This window comes from Pseudochaenichthys georgianus, chromosome 5 (assembly GCF_902827115.2).
Source record: "Pseudochaenichthys georgianus chromosome 5, fPseGeo1.2, whole genome shotgun sequence".
Taxonomy (NCBI): Eukaryota; Metazoa; Chordata; class Actinopteri; order Perciformes; family Channichthyidae; genus Pseudochaenichthys; species Pseudochaenichthys georgianus.
Genome location: NC_047507.1, coordinates 15,163,962 through 15,189,165, shown reverse-complemented (window position 1 = coordinate 15,189,165; position 25,204 = coordinate 15,163,962). Strand labels below are relative to the sequence as shown.

Here is a 25,204-nt window from a genome sequence, read left to right as displayed (position 1 = left end):
CATGGTGTAGTCCTAAACGATAGCTGGGGATTCTGGGTAGTGTAGTGTCTTCTGCCATCCTTTACTCAGAAAAAATATTTGTTTCTCCGAATCGAAGGGGAAAAATACAAAAGCATTGCACACAATTTAAACCAATCATTGTTGTGTAATTAACAAGGATAATCTGGTGTTTTTTAGTCGATGAGTAGTGCAGATATCACTGTAAAATCAATCGACAGTAAGGGGAATACTTACTTCCAGGTGTACAATTCTCCGTTATCCAATGAGAATGGACGCTCACATTGCCTTTAAGGGCAGCCGACACAAACGAATGCCGTGCTTCCATGAGCGTCAAATCCCGACGCAGATGGGAATACATTGCAATCAGTTTAAAGCTATTTGCGTCCCTTTATGACGCTGAAGGAGCCGAGGAGCGTCACAATTGGACGCCACGGACACTGACCAAACGTCACTCCTGGACGCTTAGGGAGTGAGAGTGTGTTGGCCACGGACACTGACCAAACGTCGCTCCTGGACGATTATGGAGTGAGAGTGTGTTGGCTCAACACACGCACACTGAAACTCACCCAGAGGCCTACAAACACTAAGGGACCCTCAAAGACATCCAAAAGGATAAAACAAGAAGTTTCCTTATTTGTTTCTATTTGATTATAGTTATGGTATGCCTTATACTCCTGTAGGCTGTAGTTCAAACAGTAATCCTGATAGAGGACAAACATAGTGGTGACAATAGAGATGCTGAAATACAGGAGTAAGAAAGAAAGAGAAAGGAGGGTAAGACATGTAACAAGGGTACCTAGACATCTGAGAAACCAGAATCCATATGGATCACTTTTAAGGAAGCAGACATATTCCTAACTAAACATTCTCAACACATCTATGCGTGTTGGACCACTCTTTACACAACATTAACAGTGGCTATGGTTTTATTTACATTTCCCTGGTAAACAATGACAGTGTGAAACTGTGACAGTGAGCCAGTGAGCCCTGTCACAATCTTAGTTGTATGTCACAGTTTTAGTTTGGTCTATCTTGTCATGGTTTTATTTTGCAATTCTGTTCTCCCTGTGTCTTGTCTTCCTTCCTGTCGTTAGTTTCCCTGGTGTGTCTGATTGTGTTCACCTGTTGCCCTTGTGTTTCTCCTTCCCTGCCCGGCTGTTTCTCGTCTCGTGATTACCCCTCCCTGTATTTAGTCTTGTCTCTTCCGGTGTTCAGTGTTGGTTCATTGTTTGTCTTTCATGTCTCCCTTCATGTTGGTCACCGTCACCTTTTGTTTGGATGCTACCTCGTGCTACAGTACCTGTTAATGGATTCATGTTTTTTCAGCTTTTGTAAATAAAGCTCGCCTTTTGTTTCATTTTGAAACCCGCTTCCCTCCTCAATCTGCATTTGCAACACACTCTCACTCCCTAAGCGTCCAATAGCGACGTTTGGTCAGTGTCCGTGGCGTCCAATTGTGACGCTCCTAGGCTCCTTCAGCGTCATAAAGGGACGCAAATAGCTTTCAACTGATTGCAATGTATTCCCATCTGCGTCGGGATTTGACGCTCATGGAAGCACGGCATTCGTTTATGCCGGCTGCCCTTAAAGGCAATGTGAGCATCCATTCCCATTGGATAACGGAGAATTTTACACCCGGAAGTAAGTACTCCTCTTACTGTCGATTGATTTTACAGTGATATCTGCACTACTCATCGACTAAAAAACACCAGATTATCCTTGTTAATTACACAACATTGATTGGTTTAAATTGTGTACAATGCTTTTGTATTTTTCCCCTTCGATTCGGAGAAACAAATATGTTTTCTGAGTAAAGGATGGCAGAAGACACTACACTACCCAGAATCCCCAGCTATCGTTTGGCCTACACCATGTGCTCTGTTTGACAAACCCTGTTTTTTTCACCATTCATTCCGATGGCTGGCGTCTATGTCACGTGATCTTCAAATGTCTCCCTGCAGAAAAAGAAAACATGGCCGAACTTCATTTTATTCTAGGTGTAAAATGCCTATTTTAAAGTTAGTTTGGCCATTAAAATGCGTTTTGATGTCATTTGATGCGAGAAATATGAGTTGTTATTTCAGATTATGTGTGCAGTGGATGTACATGATCTTTAGTTTGCTAGTTATTACGAAGATTACTTCAGGAAATCGCGACGTTTTCATTGTTACCAAGGTGGTTGCTAGGAACGCTGCTATCGATATTATTTCTGTTATGTTGTGTAACTGTTTAATGGTGTTATCTTTATTGCTACCCCCTTCCCCGTCAATGTATAGTGTTGGTCCACAGCCTAAACATATTAGTTTAACAAAATCCGCGTCTCCTTGCAGTATCAACACTAATTCGGCTGACTTTTATATTTGATCCAATTGGTAGATAGGCTGTATTTACACCATAAAGGTGCACAGTTGATATAAAGGGACACCTGGTGGTTAAAGCATGTTATTGAATTTCAATATTTTTATTATTAGATATTAATACGATCCCTATAAAGTATTCATTACTCGTTATTCTCTACTAATTGTTAATTAAAGACTGTATGTAATGACTATTTTGCACATCCCTTTCAAGATTTCAAGATTTTCTAAGGTTTATTGACATGTCATATAGGCCTACACAACTGTGGTGTAGTTCTGCACTGAATGAAAAACTTGGGTTGCAGGTTCCTCAATAGTGCATTACAAGACATCTATCAATATTTGTGCATACCTCCAGCAATGTTAACTATGTTGAAGCACTTATTTTAACTGATATTATACATAATGTATTATACTCTTATAGATGTATGTAGATATTTCATCTCCGGCCTTGTCAGGTATTGAACAATCAATAAATAAAGAACACAGAATTGTTGAATATAAAACACAGGATTTATGTGATTATACTAAATGATTTTCAAATAAACACAACTGCATATTTAACTGTTACACATGCTGATGTAACGCACATTTTCCAACTTGGGATCAATAAAGTATATCTTATCTTAAGCTGATCGATGGCTACTGCCATATTTGCACAATGTGCCTCTGAACCTTGACAAGTGCATGTTTCAGGCTTATCAATTAATGTAATGTAATGTTATCACAGGGGTCACACACATAAGACCAGCTGTTAAATAAAGCTCTTCTGACCTTAGCTGGCATGTGTGTATATATAGTAATACTGCCCATAATGGGCACAAGCAATTTTCACCCATTTATTAATTATATGTTTTAAATGTGAGTGTTTCCTTTCCCCTAAACCTCCAGGGATGTACACAGTTTAATACTGGCAACTTCTTATTATGGGAAATACGAAAACGTCTTTTAAAACTACAACTCCCAGTAGAGACGTGCCATAGAGAACATGTTGCGAAACAGAATAGCCAGCATGTGTAGTTCTGGGGACGGGGTGGGGGAGGGGGGACGCGGTGGACCCGTTCAAATCCAGTTTTGGACAGTCTGCCGTGGTTCCATCCCATTTCAAGTGCTGTTCGAGAATCGGCTTAACCCTCGGAGCACACTCTCCAATCACAGAGCTTGAGGACTATCACGGGATTTGTCAAGAGCACATGGTGTAGTCCAAACGATAGCTGGGGATTCTGGGTAGTGTAGTGTCTTCTGCCATCCTTTACTCCTGGGAATGGACGCTCACATTACCTTTAAGGGCAGCCGACATAAACGAATGCCGTGCGTCCATGAGCGTCAAATCCCGACGCAGATGGGAATACATTGCAATCAGTTGAAAGCTATTTGCGTCTCTTTATGACGCTGAAGGAGCCTAGGAGCGTCACAATTGGACGCCACGGACACTGACCAAACGTCGCTATTGGACGCTTAGGGAGTGAGAGTGTGTTGGCATTTGGGTCCTATTTTTCCTCAACCTTGACAGAGCTAGCACCACTAGACACAGAACTCAAAGCAGCTAAACTGAATTCAGGCTTCCTTTATTTTATTGTTCAAACCTGTGCTTTACCTTACTGTGTCTGTGGCTGATTACTCCTCCACTCAGGTGAAGTAGAGTGGAGCTATGCAGGGAATTATGTGATCTCACAAAACCCTCTGTAATAATAACAAATAAAATGCTCCTGCTTTCACAGGTGCAAAGTTAAGGTGAGAAATATGTTGAAGCCCAGTGTTGAACACCCACACAGTCCTGAGAAGAGATCCAACCAGGCTGTGTGAAAACACCTATGTGGGCTCATTATAGATGTGTAGGGGTTTTAATAGTTTCTCATGTAGCCTTTGCAGTGATCAAATACATTCAACCTACATGTACAACATTTACAAAACAAATTTATATAGGAAATTGACAAATCCAACAGATTTAAACTCATTTAATGTATTCCAAATTATGTTTAATGTGCATACAACATTTCTTCCCCCATCCTATTATGTAATGTTTGTGTCTGTCAATTATCCCGTTGCTCTGTTGGACTTCTGCCATCTTATCTTAAACTGTTATTTCTATAAAGTCTCATAATACGTAGGCATTGAAACTCTTTCAAAGGACTTTAAGAAAGAAATGTCAGTATCTAAGCGTGATCTTTTTCCCTTTAAGGGTAACTGCGATGCTGAAATGAAAGATTAGGCTAAATAAAAAGACCAAAGTCTTCCCAATCCCTTTTCCTGTATGTTTATTCTTAAAAATAGGTAAGCAGTTCACATGTCCTGTGAATACCAAAATGTGTGTAGAATAGTTCAGAACAATAACACTTTTCATTTCACCTTTCAATTCTATGACATGATCATTTGAGCGACATATCAAAAGTCAAAACAAAGATCATATTCTTTTTAATACAGCAATTCTTTTAAAACATCATTCATGTCAAGAAATAGACCACAGATTTTTAGAATGAGATGTAAAAATATGCATCAACATGATCAGTGTTAAACAGCAGGCTATAAATCCAAAGCACACAACTAGTAACTTGCACAAACATCAGTGAGGAGGTGAAGATGTCATAATGCAACCAAATGAGTGGGACCAATCACATGTTTAAGAGGATGTCACAGCTTAGACAGGAGGGGCTTCAGTCTCCTAACACTTCCTCTATTCTCTCTTTACTCACTCGATCACACACTTACTCAGCTCATCAATTCCTTATTTCTTTCCCTGCTTTCTTTGCCTCCTCCTGAAAAACTGTAAAGAGACACATTTGAGTTTCATCCCCTCAGATGCTTTCTTCTGATTGCATTTTCATCAGGAAACAAAGGACACAGGGAAGAGAGAAGGGGAGATGAGAGAGTCAGACAAAGCAAAGAGGGGGAGGTAGGACAAGTCATTGGATGAGACTGCAATGGACTGAGATTGATCTGAACAATGAGACCAGCTCATTGACTCTTACCGCAATTAAATGGATGACAGGAACAGACTGTGTGTTCACCCCCGCAGTGGCTCTGACAGCAAAACTAAAAGATATCTATTTTTTTCAGTGGGGTTTAAAAAAAGGTCACAAAGAGACTAATCAATTGAAAGACTATCGCTGAAGTCAAAGAAGAAATACAAAGCATTCAGCAGCTTCACAGTTTCATACAAGGGCCGGGTCTTTGCTGAGACGCGAAAGAAGAGAAGCTAAAGACAGAAGCGGCAAAACATTGAAAAGGGCGGACAAGCAGAGGATGAAGATGAGAAAGAAGGACAGCGGGGAAAGAATAAAAAGAGGGGGAGATAAGGAGACAGATGGGTTTTGAAATGCTCATCTGCATTCATCTTCTCTTTTACAGGCGGAACAGGAAATAAAAATGCAGGGGTGGAAGAGCGTCTGCCACTCTGTGTTAGGCTCAGCGTAATTGCTGTGAAATGACAGATACCCACGACTTATAAGAGGGCAGCTAGAGGAGAGAAGTCAGCCTGCAAGTCACTCACCATTTCTAGCCATGAGAAGATTTGTACCTCAAAACAAGAAAAATGCAAATGGTTTTACAGGTTTGACTTGTTATTTGCCCTTCAATATAAACCCTACAGAGCAGAAAGGTTTTTTCATAAAGAGCAGTGCCATAGAAATCAGCAAAGCCCTCAAGGACATAATACATCCTAATGTGATGATCAATATCTTAATAATATTATTCAATTACAGCCAGTAAGCAGAATGTGTGGCTATGTTGCATAGCAACAGTATTGAATGCATGTAAATTAGAATTACTAAAGCCCTAAAAGACCTTCAGGGTCATGGCTGTTCAGATAAACAACAGTTTAAAAACTCAAAATGACTGTCAGGGGTCTTCAGGGTACGTGTCCTCCTAAAGTGCAGTATCCTCTTAACACACACTATGCTGAAAGGTCCCCAAGCTGCTACATCTAGAGAATCACATGTGGGTACCTCGTACCTAATAGAGAGGCACAGCACCTTGCCAGTACATGTACAGTGTAAGTCTTTCACAACACAGCACGTTGGCCAAACTGGTTTTAAAATATTAATGGTTAGAAAAGAAAGAAACAGCAGATTGAGTCACACAGTGTTAACTGAAACAACAAAAACAAATGTGTTAACAAAGTTTGTGCAAAACAGAAACAGACTACAAATCATGTAATAGCTTTCCTTTTTTCCTTTGTTTTTTTTACAAAACAAAATAACACTCCAAATCATTTGTTACATTTCCTGTTTTGTGAATTGGTAGATATTGTTGTTGTTTGCTGTACTTTCCATGTGTTGGTCTTATTGTGAAGACGGCAGGCAGCTTGGTGGGTTGGTCATGCGGTCGGTTAGAAATGCGTCTCTTTCTCTGAGATGGTGGATACTTTCGCATCAACCTTGAGTTTTGCATCGTTGGCAGCGTAAGGGCTGAGGGCGTTGAGCTTCCCTCTCATCTTCAGGTCGGGGCTGGGAGTCGTCAACTTCTTCATCCTCTGCAGAGAGCATGGAGAAAGATAAATATCTTTTAATCTCCCATAACAATTCTATATCGTATAGTGGCCAAGGGCAGATACAGCTTGTGCATCGAGTCATACTTAAAACTAAGAAAAGTAACAATAACCATCCAAAATAAAAAATAAAACATATGAATGGACCGACCTATATTTAAATTAAATAACAAAGTATGTATCTTCCAGGCATTAAATGAATGAATCTTGCCATATAACTTGCTAACTAACAGAATAACCCACACCATTTCACTATTTAAAAATATATGAAGCTGTCAAGAAATAATATAGGTATTGTTTCCAAATCAATTTATCAGTTTTCTCTGTAGATTTCTACTGTGCACTATATGGGCCTACACTCTGTACACCATGTGGATTTCATTAAGACCTGATCAACAAGTCCCTGATATCATTTGTGTACTTTTCATCATGCCTCAGCTCTGCCAAAAGCCAGAGGCCGATACTGATAATCTCTCGTCATAAACCTGCTATCTGTTTTTGAATCCTTCCTCAGGCGACGATGGGAGATTTGACCAAACGGTGCCATAATTCCTCAGAGAAAGTCAAAGGGGAGAAAGACCTTACTTTGAGTTATTTCCTTTATTATGCTAAAGGCGTTAAAGGTTGCATCTCTTTTGTAAAACACTCACTAACGCTGTTCTGATTTTAAGATCTGACTGTAATGAAAGTTGTATAACAATTATATTATATATTATATACTGTTTTGCACAAGCACTTTAACAGACTTGGCTTTGCATTATTTAACTTTTCCATAAAAGGCACACTCATTGATGATGTCAGTCACGCGTGCAAACCTGTGTAATCCACACTGTGTTTTGTTTTGGGAAATCATCTCGTAGATTAGTTAAAAACACTAAACCAAGTTTTTCTATTTGACTAAACTGCAATTATTGCTACTTATCGTGGGCAAACATGACTATTGTCAATGTTCTTCATGAAAAAAGGCAATATGAGAGAGTGAAGAATGTAAACATGAATTTGGAAATCAAACTAATGCAAAGGTTTTACAGTTTATTTAACTATGACATTATAAATATCTTCATGCAACAAGGCATGAGTATTACTGCTTTAGTTTACAGAAAGAAAATGTTGGAATTTTCGGTGAGTTTTCATAAATACCTCAGCAAAGGTGCCAGGAGTCGTCGCGATCTTCCAGATCATTCCCAGAGGGATGCAGACCATCGAGGACATGGCCATGAACCAGCCGATACCATAGCCCCAGTCAGGATAGGTGTACACGTTGTTGTACTTCAGCGGTTTGTACTTAATCAGGAAGAACAGGAAAATGCCCTGCACAAGACAAAAAATACATTCAATGTGTACTTGTTGTATACAGTGTCATTGAAAAAGTATGAGGTTTAGTTTGATATAAAAAGGAGAAAAAGGTCATACAGTAAGTCATAGAAATTGTGTTTGAGGCGAACATGCATTTGCTCAATGACTGTGGTTTACGTTTGCTGCTGGGTAATTAACTTTACAACCAAACTCCCTATAGCAATGAGAGTTTATTGAGACACTACAAGCAGCAATTTTGTGAGCGAAGATCCTAACAGGCACGCGCTCCCAAAGGAAACACAACTACACAACTAAAGGATTAAACTTAATTTGAACACACACAAAAAAGTATCTGTTCTTTTCACTACTGAGTTTGTCTCCATGATGTGTTGTCGATGCTACTGTTAATGCTTGATTTTGTGTGTGCGGTCAGACTCACAGCGCAGATGCCTGGGGTCAGGATCATCCAACACCATTTGATGAAGAAGACGGGTTTGAAGCCAATCATGTCCTCAATATTGAGGTAGAATCTGTCACTACCTGAAATGCAAACAAGTGTCACTCAGAGATTCTGCATGTCATCACAGATAATGACGTGATTGATGTCTTTAGACAGTGTGGAAGAAACGTGGTCATCTAATCAGAACTACTGGCCAGATGTGGATTCAACGTGGTTCGTACGTTTATTTGAGGAAAGAGAAACAGACAAACAAACATGTTGCATTGCTACATGTAAACTACTATTTACTTAATTGATATGAATGGGTTTGTTTAAATTTGTCTGAGGAAATTAGACAATAATTATATTGTATGTTATATATCATAATATGATAGAAATAAAAATTCCGTCGCAGGAGAGGCTATTAAATAGAAAAAGGCACTACAGTACTATTGTATATTTTCTTGATAAAAACGCAGAATGGCAACCTTTGACATTGCTTTTATATCACAATATAATTTAAAATATCTCAGTTTTAAGATTTGTAAGCGTTATATAACACTCTGTGACTGATGCATGTGTTTGAGTTCATTCTCCAGCAGAGGGCAGAGAAGAAATATCATAGCAGCAAAGAGGGTAAAAGCATGATACAGTGTTAGTGGGTAAAACAGTTTTTTCTGTGGTCGAATGTGTGACAGTTGCTTCGGCTGACAAAAACAAGGCTGTTGTTGACTGTAGGAATAAAGGTTAAGGAATTTATTAAAAAAAAGATTTGTTAGTTATGTTCATGTGATCTTACCATACACCCAGCCGATACATATGGACTCAAATATGGCCACAAACAGCAAACACATCCCGCTGGCAGCGTAGGAGTCAAACAGCTGGAAGACGTACATTCCGCCCTGATAAGACAAGACAGCTGTCAGTTATCCGTCACAGCCACCGTATGAGCATCAGACTCTGTGAGCTCACATAGAAAATACATCTGTTACACAGTATATACACACATTTATTTGCTCTTATCCCATTCAGCATATTTGAGATAGAGACCTCATAACAGCATTATCGTTGTTTTTGTTTCATTGGCCACATTGGCTATCATTGTGAAACCATTCTTGGATATTAAAAGGAATAATTGTTTGGAATATCTGTCATCTCAACCTGAAACTGGAACAAACATCTTAATACAGTATCAATGGTGGTGCTCAGATTGTATCATCCACTCTACCGACCCAACCAATGAAATTCCCGTGAATTAAAGCTGACAAAAAATAAAAAATTTAAAATAAAAGCAAAACAGAAAATACACAGTAAAATATGGACAATGATACTAGTGAGAATTGATGATGATGATGATGATGATGATGATGATGATGATGATGATGATGATGATGATGATGATGATGATGATGATGATGATGATGATGATGGTGATGGTGATGGTGATGGTGATGATGACCACATATAAAGAAATCTGAAACCTGATAAAAAGAACTTTGACAGTCCATTTTATATTTATATTACTGTAGGTAGATGTTCATATGTTTTTACAGAGCCTTACTTCCATACACATGATAAGTCCTACGAGGAAGGAGACTACGGACATGCCCAGGATCAGATACTCTCTGCGATAGCCTCTCCTGAAGGTATCTGGGTACATGTCCACCACAGCTGTCACTAAACTCTCCACACACACGAACTGCAAAAAAAAAACATTATTGTCTCAATGGAAACAGCATGGATTAGTTATAAGATAGATGACTTGACAAAACTATCACACATTTAATACAACAGTTATTCTGCAGTGGCTAAACATTCAAAATCATAGTTATTAGTTCATATCATATATATACACACAAAAAGTCTTTCATCAGTATTGTAAGCATTGATGTTCCAAAGACTATATGACTCAAAGCATTATTTAGGGTTCACTGAATTCAAACCAACTGAAAATATTTCAAAGTGTAGGTCAATGTCAATACATAATCATAGTAACAACTGATTCATTTGATCTCCCCCCTATTCCTTTATGTATCTTTACTTGCACATCTTTATAAACCTTTACATTTATTATGTGAGCGAACTTTCTCCATAATTCTCACCTGACTGTCCAGACCGAGGAAGATGAGCATCAGGAAGAAGAGGCCGGCCCAAAGCGGAGACAGAGGCATCATAGTAACAGCCTTGGGGTATGCAATGAATGCAAGACCAGGACCTGCATCCCCCCAAAAAAGAACTCACATACAGGAGTCTCCTCAAAGCAAGAGAGAGTTTTTCAAACAATTCAAGACAGGATGAGGCCAAAGATAAATGACCATAGCATGGAACAAACATTTCCTTTTCTTTTAGGCTTCTCCCACATTTCTTTCAGTATGTGAACTCTGAGGATTGTAGGAGATATAGCCATCTATTTGACAGTGCCTACAGTTTGAAATCATGTTATTGTTACTATTATATATGTATATGTGTTTAATATATACATCTGCTTTTCTATGGACTTTTCTAATGTTTCTTCCTTCTTTCTCCAGACGTTTAAGTTCTTCCTTTTGTGCTTAATGGGGGATGTCTTTAATTATTTGGGCTTGATTTTTGCTTTATATTATAATTTATAGTAGTGTTTTTTGTATCATTATCACTATAAATGAATGTATCAACAGGAAACAATGCAGCAGCCTGTACAATTTCACTGGGCAAAGTGTTGGTTAATAAGCTTTTGATATGTATCAATCAGTTTTACTTTAAAAAAAAAAAAACACATACTGGAAGTACAGGGAAGCAATAAAAGCAGAGAGAATCCTGTCTTCGAGGACATGAATGATATCGGATAGAGTTGTAAACTAAGATTGATTGGTTCAAAATAACAGGTGACATGCAGTGCTTAATTCAAAACCTACATTTGGAGAAAGAATCTTGAAGAAAAATCATTATTAAAACACCAAACTATGTCCTCACCCTGCCCTGAGACACACATTTCAAATCTCTCGCTCTATCACATTCACTAAATCATTCATACTGACTTGAATACCTCATAATGTGGTGGTCTAAGAGCCTAGGTGAATAGTGTGGAGTTATATGAATGAAAACATTTATCCATTTCAGCACAAAGACTCTGACAGGCCTTCTCTACTCAACAGTGATCCTCAGATGTAGTATACGGCTTCATTGCAGTTCTGCATTTTAAGAAACATGATGGTTATTCTCTCACCAGACTCTGCCACAGCTTCGATGGGAACACCTTGTTCGTAGGCCATAAAGCCCAGCACAGAGAAGATAGCAAAACCTGCTACGAAACTGGTGCCGCTGTTTAAACAACACAGCATGAGGCAGTCCCTGAGGAGCAAGACAGACAGAAAGAGAAGGTCACACTCACTGTACTGTAGGAGCCGTTACCAGACCGTACACTACAGACGACACAGGCATTTCTCCTCAGATACACACATGTTGCGTGATGAACGAAAACATTCAATTATGTGACCATCCACCGTATCAATCACCTTCTACCAGCTGGGCTTTATGTTGGCAAGTAAAAATCTATTCAAAGATACGAAAGACAACATTTTTTACTTTCTGTTATTATCATTCATCAATATAAGAGTGTAGTATTCATATTGTATCTTACTTGTAGCAGTTATTGTTGTAGGAATTGTAACTTCCCAGAGCAGTGAGACAACCCAAGCAGATGGCATAGGAGAAGAAGATTTGGGTTCCAGCATCTACCCATACCTGAAGGGAAAGTGGCATGGATATACAGTAAACGAGTGAAAACAGCCATCAGGAAGCCTGTTTTTCCAACAGCCAACGTTATTCTTTAAAGATATATTTAAGTAATATGCAAATCAAAGTTCTAGAAACTGTTAAAGGCATCTGATTTTTTGCCATTGCCCCACAAATCCATATTTCCCTATTCTGTTTTGGTGAGAGATGAGCATAGTATAATTTAAATTAAACATTCACTTTTGTACCTTCAAAATACTTAACAGAGTATTGTGAGAGTATGTTCAATTAAACAGTTTCTTGTGGCATAAACTTTTACAAATTGACAAATAACATTTAAAAACGGTAAACTGGTGCTAACACGCAAAATGTAAATGGTGAAGAGTCTTAAAAATGTATCAATGTGCACATAACTTTAACATATTAGCATTGTCATTGGTTGTCATTGTTTGTACATTTTGGATTGGTATTTGTAGCTTGTAGGTTGAAATTCAACATTTGCAACTGTGTTGCTTTGTATCTAGAAGTTTAACAGGTTATGTTATGATAAACAAACCTACGTACTGTATTCAGAATATTTTTGTGGAACTTAATTACTCACTTAACCTATGCTAATTTGTGTAGCATAGACTATTTGAGTAATTCAAATACATGTAAGCATGGTGATAATTTGTCAAATACTTGAATCTATTAAAACCTACAGAAAAAGACTAACTGTTGAATTGTAAAATCTCAACTACAAACTGTTGGAAGTTAAACATACTTTATTAAGTATTTTTGGGCTGGCTAACACATTCGGATGTTCATGTTTTCCTGACAGTAAAATGTGTGGGGTTATTTAAAGAATCAGTGTCCTCTCCAGGTACTGAATGGGGAAGGAGCTTGCTACATGATGTAACTCACAAAACAACATGTGACTATGACACTGACAAACAACCTATTTTGACGTTTACTGTATGAAGACTTGTTGGTCAATAATTAGCTGCAAAGATGAAATGTCTGTGAGTATATTTCTATGCAGCAGCGATCATTAAAGGTCGCTATTCTTAATCTCTCAATCTGTTTAATCCTCTTAAGAGTCCTGGCTTGTTCCAGCATGTACTGTATTGAAAGCTTCTGGATAGTTCCCTGTATTAATACAAGCAATTCAATATCACTTTTTATAAGTGCGTTGAAGTATAATTGAAGAGCTTAATTACCTTCTATTTAGCCAATTATTATAATGTGGACATGATTCACAGTATTTTGATTCATGGGCAGCATGTGGATTTACACATGTAAGGTTCTTCACTGAGGCAGTGGAGCAGTAAAATGTGCATTATAAAACTAGTTTGTAGTTTAGCACAGGACCCTTAAACCCGCTGGATAGCCTGGTGTGCTAGCCAATTCAAACCTAATGCAGCATGGCTCTTTGAAAACTCTCTCACATCACCATTCAGTAACTAATCTCATTTCCCTACCGAGAAACAATTAACAAACGCACGGTCTTCGTTCCCTCCTGGGAGTAACCACGGTAACTTCTGTGACCTCACAAACACAGGACTGTTCCTGTGGAAGAACAGGCCTTTCTCTCCTAATGTTCATTAATGTTCCCTTTAGTTCACCCTCGGCTGATGGCCGCACAGCGCAGGGAAACGTTAAAGGCCCAAGCTCAGAGAGAATCACTTGTTGATGTTGTGCCTAATTTGGCCAGCTTGTGTTTGGTAATGTTGAGACTGTGGCTCCAGGAAACGTTTCTACTGTGTGAAAGCTCGATGACATTGGCCATAAGATAGCGGTCTTGTATTGTAAATGTACTGCTCTCGGTGCTCTTCAAGTCCCACTCTCTGTATTCAAAAGTTAGATATTTATAAATGAAGAGCAACAGCATATTTGGCTGAAATGAATCAGCCAGATTTTCCTCATAAATGAAATTTTAAATGTACGGAATATTCATCAAGTTATATCGCAATGTACGGATGTGGCAGGCCTTCGAAATTGAGTAAACAAGGGATGTTCTTTAGGTTCAGCTAAACAGTCAAATGTTTTCTTGTTCTTCTTTACTTCAAAAAGTACATAATGCTCGTAATATGTGTCAAACTTAGTTTCAAAGTAAAGACAGAAACACTGTCCTCCTTTAGCAGATGAACTTGAAAACTCTGCATACGCATCTTTCTGCATACAGTAGGAGTAGATAATGTGATGTGACAAAATGCTAAACACACAGCTAGCTACACATTATACGATTAGAGACAGGATCAAATATGACAGAGAATAAAGGAACCTGGCTGTCTTAATTGTAATTTTACAAATGTGCATATTGCTGCTGTCAAGTAGCAACATTCTTGTCTAATGTTTTTTCCAAAAAATGTTGGTAAAACGCTTTCACTTGGTGCTGGGCAGGTATTAAGCTGAACATGTGAGTCTTTATCAAGTCTACAAAGAAGGCGTATTATATAACTGTCTTGCTGATGTCTGGTTGTTGGTGTTTTTTGAGGAAGGAGGGTACCAACACAACAATATCCTTGGCCTTGCTATTTTTGAATACGAAGGGAAGACCATTTTGATTCTGGGAATAAGCAGGGAATCACAAGGTTTGTTTGACTAGTGAGAGGCTGGGGATAAGACACTAAAAGCAATATATTTTCATGTACAGGGCATGGAAAGAAAACAAGGAAGGATAGGAGGGAAGTGATGCAAAGTGCATGCTGGCGTGTGAGCAAGAGGGGGAGAAAGGTAATATAAAGAAAAGAGTAGGGGAGGCATGATGGAGTTTAGGGGTGTAGAAGAGCCGGTGACACGCAGCCACACACACTCCTCACATCCTGGAGAACAGAACAGAGCCTTGATTGTCCCTGAGGAAGCTAATTTAACATTGGTGTCAGAAGTAATGTCTTCTTCTGCCAAACAGCAGCACTTCTTTATCACCATCCTTCAGTCTCTCTGTGCCTGCTTGAGTCTTTTGTTTCTGTTTTGTCTCACTTGTTCACCATCTATCTCTATCCCTGCTTCTCTTTTTCTAGTTTTACTACTTTTACAGATGCAACAGTTATCTCACTGGACAACGTCTGGGGAAATAATTACATTCTGCCATAGTCACTGAGGCTTACTTTTCTGAATTAAAATGCAATGACAAAAATGTGAACTGGCAGTTTATCAAGAGTTTCTTTTAATAATGTATCATTTAGTCCAAGTCAAGCCAAAATGTTGTGAACACAGTTTCCTACCACAAGGAGCTGCTTTGTCCAAATGAAAAAGAAAGAATGGTCTTACTTGACAGGAAAATTACACACTGACTCAATTGTTTCCAGGGCTGTAATGTTCCTTGTCATCACATCCATTGCATCTTACAATGATAAGTGGCAGATCAAAACTGATTTTGTTCTCATTCTGTAGCTTGCAACCATTACTTTTGCCTGCTGAAATGTCAGCAGGAGAGTTTATCAGCTGTGTATCAGCTGAGCTAACATAGCTAGCTAGTTGGTAAACTGCTGTCTCAAGCCGACTTTATGTTTCTAGCTGATCGCTTTAGTTTGCACTGAAGGCTTTATACATGATATTTACCTAGTAAGTGTGAGGCTAAAGCTATCTCATTGGTAAACTTAGTGATGTGCTCCATTCTTGAACCTTTCATTTTTTGTTTTTCGTTTCATTTGTATTTGTTCCGTTCATGGTATGCACAACTTAATCTATAATAATTGTTAACAAAACATATCTCTGTAAACATACCATTGACCGAAAAGGAGCAGCAAGAAGAAACCGAATGATAGATAGCTGGAAGAAAGCTACTTAGCTGCACAGGCATGCCAACAAATGCATCTAAATAAGATAATCCTTTTGTGACAATTTTGTCTTTAAGTTTTAAAAAATAGTAAAACTGTAAAAAGTGTAAAATGCCCAATGTTGGTCGTGTTGGGGTCCCATGCATACATCGTTAACAAGCTTGCAGGTTTGCCAAGTTACGGTACGTCCACACAGCAGCTTTACGGTACGTCCACACAGCAGCTTTACGGTACGTCCACACAGCAGCTTTACGGTACGTCCACACAGCAGCTTTACGGTACGTCCACACAGCAGCTTTACGGTACGTCCACACAGCAGCTTTAGAAGAATCTTCCAACGCTTCCAACGCTTCTCTGCCCATTGACTTTGAATGGGGATGACGTCACTTTGCCTCGCTTTTCGCCGAACTGCATTGTGGGGGAGCGAAGCGAAGATTTCCAGGCTTTCCAGGATCTCCAGGATTCCAAAGTTGAGCAATGTTCAACTTTTGAAGCTGAGCTGGAAGCGTCAGCCAATCAAACACGTTTATGCAAATCTGACAGTAGAAGCGCTAGCCAATCAAACCGCGTGTAAGCAGGGAGAACCAGACCGCAGTTCATTTTCTCATATTCCAAACGAGAAATCACGGAAGCAAATCACCCGGTTCTTTACGACCAGAACTATTAACGGAATACAAACCGGAGGAACCAGGCATGGAGGGAGGTGGCAGAGACAGTGGGTGAAACTGGTAGGTTTTCGCCTGTTTGGGGAGTTTATATATATATATATATATATTGCTCGCATAAAATCCCCGGGGTTTTTTGCTTTGTATGTCGGGGGCGGGAGATTCTGTCAGACACGCCCAGCTCCAAGATTTTTGAAAAGCTGCTGTGTGGACGTACCGTGTAGGACAATCTCCGTTTAAATGAATGGTCAATACCAAAGTCATGTCAGAAAGTTTTCCAATGAGAAGAACTTAAAATTGTTCCATATTGTTTTTTTTCAATAGTTCAGTGTTAATATTTGATTTCCCCAGTAAAAAATATGCAAATGTATCTATTTATCCATATATCTACTACAATAAACAATCTCAATCGAACACGGACCATGGATCTAGTATTCCTGTGTTCTGATCTGTTCTCTATTTTTCACTCAAACTCTTCATCTTTCTTCATTCATGTTGTCATGACACCCCCTCCACTGACATTTCCTTGAGCTCTGTTGCCTAGCGACCCAAGCTGTCTGCTTTTTCCAGGCAAGGTCAAGGAGTCAGATCAGTGTGTGTGTGTGTGTGTGTGTGTGTGTGTGTGTGTGTGTGTGTGTGTGTGTGTGTGTGTGTGTGTGTGTGTGTGTGTGTGTGTGTGTGTGTGTGTGTGTGTGTGTGTGTGTGTGTGTGTGTGTGTGTGTGTGTGTGTGTGTGTGTGTGTGTGTGTAATACATCAATGCATCACCTCCATTAGCCTCAAATTCTGAACTTTTGCTCTTCTCCATCCTCTGAAGGCTCACCATTTTCTTGACCTTTGATCATCTCATCACAGACATGAAGTGTCAGCTCTGCTATAATAATCTTGGCTCCATATTACTAAGCCAGAGTTGTATAACTGCCACTGGGTAAATTACGGCAAAAGTTTAAAACATTCATATATGTAACAGTTTGTTCTTTCAAAGATAAAACAGTCATAGCTTAAACAAAGTGCAATTGGACTCAGTCAACCAATCAAATTAACATTATTGCTGCTTTAAATTATAAACAGAGGAAACAATAACAACATAGAAGGGAGTAGATGTATAGGTCATGTTTCAAAGATGTGTGTATTATGTACAGTATTTAGCGTGTCTTATATAAGGTTAGGTGCTTACTTGATGTGCAGCATTAAAAAACATCAACAACCGGATGTTTTTTTTTGTGTAGTTCAGAAAGAGCAGCAGAAGGGAAAGTAAAAGCAGCCACTCTGCAGAGTCTTATCTGTAAATATGATGTCTTACATCTACAGACAAGAGCAGTATTTTCTTACTATTCAACTTTGACACATGCGCCACCTGCAGCTAAAAAGTGTTATACACCAGTATATATATATCTTTTTTTATTTATACAGCTAGCCAACGGGTCTCTTTTTTTTAATAGAAGGAAGGAAGCAGATACGTTTGAGCCGTTTACCAGTACATTGAGAGAGATACAGAGGGTCCAGGCCTACCTGAGGGTCAGAGAGACGGGACATGTCCGGGTAGAGGTAGAACTTGATCCCCGTCCACGCTCCTGGCAGCGTCACTCCTCTGACCAGCAGGACCAACAGCATGGCGTAAGGAAAGGTAGCTGTCACATACACAACCTGCAGGTGTAAACATGCACAGATTTGAAATATGTATCAATGGACAGATCACAGCCGACACTGAGTCACTGCCAGAAGTTGTGCAGAGCAAAAAATACCTGCGTATGATGGTCACAGCTGAAAAATGTTTTTCTATAACCAACATGTCCACCTCCTCATCCATCCATTCAATAAAGACAACAAGTGCCAGAACTACAGGACAGCTCAATGATAACCTCTCAGACAGTAGGGTGAGAGGGCATTGAAGGAATGTACACATCTAGACTGGATAAGAAACATGAGTGGAGAGATATGTGAGAAGAACTTAGAACAAGGAGTACATTAGTATTCGTTTTTGCATCTCATGTTTTGTAAGTATACAGTACATCTATTACGGTGTCATGCACAGCACTAGAGTCAACTCTAATACAGTTAATTCAGTCCAGTACAGTAGCTAGAACTTGCTAACCATCAAACCAACACTTCTTTTTTATTTAACTATTCAGGTTTTGCAGAATTGTGCCCGACATCTCAAGACTTTTAGAAACCCCTTGAACAAAGACCCTGGTCTCTTGGAAGGCAGAGGCGGGCAACATACATCCCCTGGCTCGCTGGAATCCAGTCAAAGTCCAATTGAGGGCAGAACAGGACAGAACAGAGCCAAGCCAGGAGACTGAAAAGAAAAGAAGGCTCCTCTGGCCCCGTCTCTTAAACAGGAGAAGCCCAGAGGAGTGATGCTGGCAGTGTGGGAAAATGTGCTCTTCTTTGAAGCACGCACAGAAGTGCACGAGTGTACACACACAAACACACTCTTTCAGACACACACACACACACACACACTTCACTCACAACAGTGAAATGGGTGTGCATATACTACAGGCAAAGATAAAGTGGACCATTCACAAATACGGGCCTCAACGCTCACTTCCACGCTCACTTCAATTACACGTACAGTACATCCCTGGTCACATCACAGTACAACTGCAAACAGAAGTTTTGTGAATGGAAACTCGTTTTTTAAGTGGGAAACACACATATTGTTGCAGGTTTTGAAGCATTTCATGCAGGTTATTCCTTACTCGAACTGCAGAGAAGTTACATTTAATTTTACCCTCAATATATCATAACACGGCGACATTCTGCTTTGATTATACTAAACATTCTTCATCTTAAAACCCCAAATAAAATATACAAAAAATCCTACAGTAGTTTTGATCAGTAAAGACTGAAGACTTAGTGAGACTGTGCTCTCCGAGCTCTGGTAATCCTATAGTAGCCTACAGGGGAGAGTGTGGGAAAAGTTGTCTCCTGCCGGGCAAATCCCTCCTTTAATTTGTCAAATAAAACGACCACACATCCTAAACCTTCACGCCTTCTCTCTCTCGATCTCTCTGTAGATGAAAAGGACAATATTCAATCGCTCCATGAACTTTTGATGCTCCACATGCTCCATCCAGCTCACCATGGGTAAACATTAAAGCCACCACAAATGTACTGGTCAAACTTGCCCCTGCCTCGCCGTAGATCTAACAGGACGGCTTAAATGTGGGAATGGCTGGCAAACACAACCAACAAAAGCAAACAGCTTAGCAGAGTCGGAACTGAATGGGCTGTAGGGTCTGTTGAGAAGAAAGCACCTCCCCCTTACAACGGGCGAGCTGTAGTGAGTGAGAGAGAGAGGCAGAAGAGGCAGAGGCTGAGGGTGTACTCTGCATGCTCCTCATGAACGCTCTCCTCTCCTCCAGTGAATACAGGAATCAATCTTGGACCGGCTGCTAAAGCCCAGCCGAAGAAGCCTTCTCCCCTCTTACTTTACAGCCAGACAAAGACACTTCAGGGAGATATAGGCATTGCCACCTCAATGTTTTCCCCCCCGTCATGTACAATGTGAAGCCATTTTCCTCACACACCTCTCCTCTTTTTTACTTTACTCTATTTATTCCCTCTCTGTTTTTACTCCAAACTATCTCTTTACTCATTCTGGCTCATTGACTCATTGGAGTTTCTAAAGGGGAGAAGAACAGCCAAAGCAAGGTGCAGAGTCCCCACGTCCACCTCAAGGCTGCTAGCAGGGACTCAATGAGGACAATAACATGGATAGAGGGATGGGAGGAAAGGTAGAAGAGGGTGATGCTGACACCCCTGTTGTCCTCTATTTGCAGAGGGAATGCATTTGGCTTTGTGAGAGTGTTGTTTTGAGGGAAAGAGCTTTAGATTGTGGAAGTTTTAGTGTGCAAGACGAACATTAAAACTGCTGAATGAAAATGGTCAGTAACTGCATAGTAGCATGCAGACACATAGTAATCCCTCCATCATGAGTTGGATGCAGTGTTAACAAAATAACACCATGTAATACTTCGCTACTACTTTGTCAATTTGCGGGGTTCAAACCGCACATACACTAACACACACATGGTAAACGTGTATTACGCATTGTCTCACCTTGCCAGTTGACTTGGGTCCCTTCCAGATGCAGAAGTAGCAGATGAACCAGGCCAGCGCCAGACACATGGCCAGCTCCCAGCGCATTCCCCCCATGTGCTCAATACCATCTGATATTTTCAGAACTCTGCGTCTGATTTGGCACAGAAAACACAGATTACTTACCATTTGATTTAGTTCATACGCACGTGTGACAAGAAGAAGCCTTTGTGAACATAACACGTAGAGCCTCTGCAGACTTTCTAATATCATTCTTAATGTGTTAAGTGCAAACTGTGTTAGACAACACAGAGGAAGGATGATAAAGAATAAACGTTAACTTGAATTAGCTCTATGCAAAGGGTAATGTCATTTAGCCTGGCGATTGAGGAAGCAACCACAATTTGATAGGATTTAGAAAAATATGATCCGATGATGATTAAAAAACAAAATTGGAAACAAATATTTGTATTTAGTAATTGTTGATTTCAAGACAAAAGAGTCCAATAGCTTATAGTGTATGACTCATAGTATCGGTCGATTCAGAAAAGTTCTTCCCTGTGATACAGCTACAGGTGTGCCGTGCAGGTGCACATTACAGGGCACATTATCAGCGATTATGACATCAAAGCTTGTCGGCGGGGGTGATTCATCAGAGAGTTTCCTGTCTTTTGAAGCAAAGCTAGGCAACAGCATTGATAGAGGATGAGAACAGCTACAGAACTACATGGTGCTGCCAAATCTTTGCCACCGAGTTCACCCCCGGAGCTCCTGACCGGCCATTGATCATCGTGACATGTTCTTGGTGGCCGGCCACAGGCCAGGTCAAAAAAATTAAAATGTTTCCTCGATTTGGAAGTCTTGGTCAGTTCAGTCTGACAAATCGCGACAGCAGGGAAACAGAAATAAATCCTACAAACATGTGTTTATCAATCTATCAAACTATTTTTCAGGGATCTAATTGATCTGTTTTTTAAAATTATTTTCAAGCTCCTACATATTAATATAAGACGAGTGTAACATCCTGCTCTGATATGAGAGTTTGTTTATGCTGTAATTACTGTACAGTACAACATATAACAGTCCTTCTTGGCAAAGAGCCAGCTATTCGTGCCAACACCATGGTGGTTGTCTTTTGGCTGTGTCTTCTCTCGGGAGTAAGGTTCATGTTGCTGGCTTGAATCTAATGTTTTCATTACCAATACACAAATCATGTAAATCATTTGGATTTTGACACGAAAACACGGATTACAATTTTAATTTAGCTACTTGACAGCAATATATAAATTATACATTTTCTTTTAAAAGGAAATGTAAACACAGCCACTGGCAGCGAGACAGGAAGTGTGATCAGCATTACACACTGACAAGGCCTGATCCGCTGCCACAAACATGGCACTAGCTTGGAGACAGCTGGCCTACCAGAGCCTGTTGACACACAAATATATAAAAAAGGGCTGACTAATTATTAGGAGAAAGTTGGGGGGTTTAACTCAGATATCAACATTTGAGTAGATAATGACATTAAAAGAGGACTTGACACGTGCCTGAACTGACAAAGCATCTCCTTGTGTTGTTTTTATACAAACTGTGATTGATACTGCAAACCTTCAGAGATGAAAGCCATCAGCATGCTTTGCATTGGCACTTTGCACCCAGATGAAAACTAATGAACATGTAATCAAAAGTTGTACTCACTCCCAGAACTCAATGACTGGAGAGGTTGAGTTGGAGTTTGTAATGTTGGTGGCATTTTCTCCATAGCTGTCGGCACAGTTCTCTGTTGATATAAAATGGCGTGTTATTATATTTGAGAGTGAATAGCAGGTAATGATGCAGACATGGCATTGCAAATTAAATCCTAGGACGTATTATCTGTTTTACTCTTGAAATAAAAAAGATGCACAACGTTATGGATAATGTTGTCTTATATCTGATGTTCCCTCCTCCTACCTGTGTTCCAGTAGTGACCGCAGGCCGCCCACGGCAGCTCGGTGGTGAAGCAGTTGAAGAGGTAGAAGATGGCCCAGGCAAGGATCACTACATAGTACACGTTTAGATAAGCTTGAATCACCTGCGTTGCATAGCCAATACCTGAAAACGCAAAGACATACAGAATTTCAATAACTCTAACGTGCAAGGATTCACAGCTGCAGTGACTGACAGTAGAACAACCTGCAGGAGTTTGTACAGGTACAGATGATCATCATGAGGAAATATATTTTTTAAAGCAGTGTTTATAGTGAATGAGCAATAATTGAGTTATTAAGCCCCAAATACTTTGTCTTTGTATTGTAATTTGATCAATTATTTAAATCATGAGCACACACCGATAACAGATATATTTTCTCACCCTCAAACAGCGGGCAGATTTTCCTCCAGCAGGTGATGCCTCCCTCAGTGGTGAACTGACCCATGGCAGTTTCCAGGAAAAACACGGGTATACCGCAGCACACAAAGAAGATGACATATGGGACGAAGAACGCACCTTTATGAACACAAAGGCAAATGCAGAGAATGGATACTGTGAATAAGGTGTATGACATTATAATAGTTCAAAACAATCTTCAACCCCAAAAAAGAAACATTTATCGATTATGAAAGCAATGATTCTCAAAATTCAGATGAAAGCACTGCCTATGATACCACTCTAATGTAAAATGACCTTTTTCGGATGAAGAATGGATGCATACTGTGCTTTCTAAAGGTGCCTAATGAGCAAACCTACCTCTGTTATTATTGCATAATGGATGAAATAATAAAGACCCTCATATTTTAAAACACCTTTGCCCTCTTTCACTCAGTAATGTGTCTTTTGCATTTTACTGACCAAATTCTGTCCTACCTATGTATTTAATCAGAGGTGATATTGCTGGTTTTTGTTTCATAAATGTGCCATTCCATTCCTCTCTGTCTGATGTCCTCCTTCAAGTGAGATCTACTAATGGTATAATACAACAACCTCTCCTAGCACCTGTATTACTTAGTGTATGTTGATCCTTTTAGAACCGACAAAGCAAACTTCATTACCTCCTCCATTCTTGTAGCAGAGGTAAGGAAACCTCCAGACGTTGCCCAGCCCGATGATCTCTCCAGCCACAGACAGGAAAAACTCGATCTTGTTGTTCCACTGGCCCCTCTCATTGTACGGCCCCTTCTCTATACTTGAGCTGGACCCTTCCGGGTCTCTGCCATCTTCTGGTTTACCGTTTATAACGGGCCCGCTCTTCTCAGCTGTCATGACGCTCCAGCAGCCCGCTGAGAGAGAGAGAAAACAAAAGGACAGAAGAATTATAAAAGGTGACCTCATAACCAAAACCTGGATCCGAGTGACTTTTTTTTCATGGAATATCTGAATGGGGCATTTCCATTAATGCAAAACCATGCCCATTGAACAGTCCACACTTATATATGTGAAGTTTCAAACAAACTGAAAGAAGTCAGATGTATTTCACTTACTGTATTATGTACCATGGTTCTTTAATAAGCCATATATTTTTCTTTTTTTTAACGAGCAGCTTGGTTTGAAGTGTGCTACCCCATTACCTATTCATTTAACTAAAGGGTAACAACATCATGAATAAAATAAAGAAGAGCAGAAAACAGAAATGTTTACATTAATGCTGTCAAACCAGAATGAGGAGGCTTGTAGGTGGGCAGATACAAAGAAAACTTAACATTAAGCATCCTGCAACTAAACTAATAACTTTTAAGAACACTGACTAGCTCTACTGCTTGATATCACTGTAATTTAATTGTTATACATCATAACAATAACTTCATAATTAGTGGACATACAGTCAACTTAAAATAAATCAACCCAGTTAACAATATCTACTGCACTACCTGTATGTTCATGAGTAAGAAAGTTATACTGTAGTCGATAAAAAAAACACAACAAACTAAAACATATCTGATCATTCAAATATAAGTCAGAGGCATGAGCATTAAGTGGCTTCACTCACCAGTCTCCTATTGAACAGTGGCAAAGCTCCTTTTGGCTCCCGCGATGAAGCGCACTAACAATTGGCTTTACAAAAACACAGGGTGGTTAAGCCTGATCAGGGCGGTTGAAAAAAACACAAAGAGGAAAACGAGAACAATCTGGATCCGCGTTGAGTAAAAGTGGTGTTGTTGAGTCTCCCGTCTATATAAAGGATGATCCCAGACAGAGTGAAGGTAGATATTTGCACCGGGCGATGATAACCTGCGACTGCGCTCCCACTCTCCAAGCGGTCCACTCTCAAGCGCCTCCACTTGGATAACAGCCAGGTGGTAACCACTCTAGCTCTCGCATCAGCGTAACCACGGCCCAGGGAGCAGGGTGACATGGGGATACGGGCACCACACCAGTTAAACGTGTGTTTGTTGGAAGTTTAAACAGGAACTTTGGAGTTTCTCTAAAAAATATAACACTGAACAATGAAGTCGTTTCTTGAAT

General features: G+C 39.7%; 1 protein-coding gene across 1 annotated transcript; it reads right to left on the bottom strand.

The window, feature by feature from the left end:
* Positions 1-4,756: 4,756 nt before the first annotated feature.
* Positions 4,757-25,014, bottom strand: slc6a11b (solute carrier family 6 member 11b). The gene is made up of 15 exons (XM_034082230.2): positions 24,729-25,014; positions 23,794-24,021; positions 23,117-23,251; positions 22,717-22,857; positions 22,462-22,543; positions 20,785-20,917; positions 18,229-18,363; positions 12,198-12,301; positions 11,784-11,908; positions 10,681-10,793; positions 10,140-10,277; positions 9,378-9,480; positions 8,579-8,679; positions 7,984-8,154; positions 4,757-6,828 (listed from the first exon to the last, which is right to left on the bottom strand). The coding sequence occupies exons 2-15, from the start codon at positions 24,002-24,004 to the stop codon at positions 6,685-6,687; spliced, it is 1,836 nt and encodes a 611-aa protein (XP_033938121.1). The 5' UTR covers positions 24,005-24,021; positions 24,729-25,014; the 3' UTR covers positions 4,757-6,684.
* Between the last annotated feature and the right edge of the window lie 190 nt (positions 25,015-25,204).

Bases quoted from the DNA above. Each gene is read 5' to 3' on its own strand.
- slc6a11b (XM_034082230.2), bottom strand. From the start codon at position 24,004: ATGACAGCTGAGAAGAGCGGGCCCGTTATAAACGGTAAACCAGAAGAT. The intron at 23,252-23,793 runs GTAATGAAGTTT...GTGTTCATAAAG, and splicing joins CTGCTACAAGAATGGAGGAG to GTGCGTTCTTCGTCCCATAT. The intron at 6,829-7,983 runs GTATTTATGAAA...TGCTCTCTGCAG, and splicing joins CTCCTGGCACCTTTGCTGAG to AGGATGAAGAAGTTGACGAC.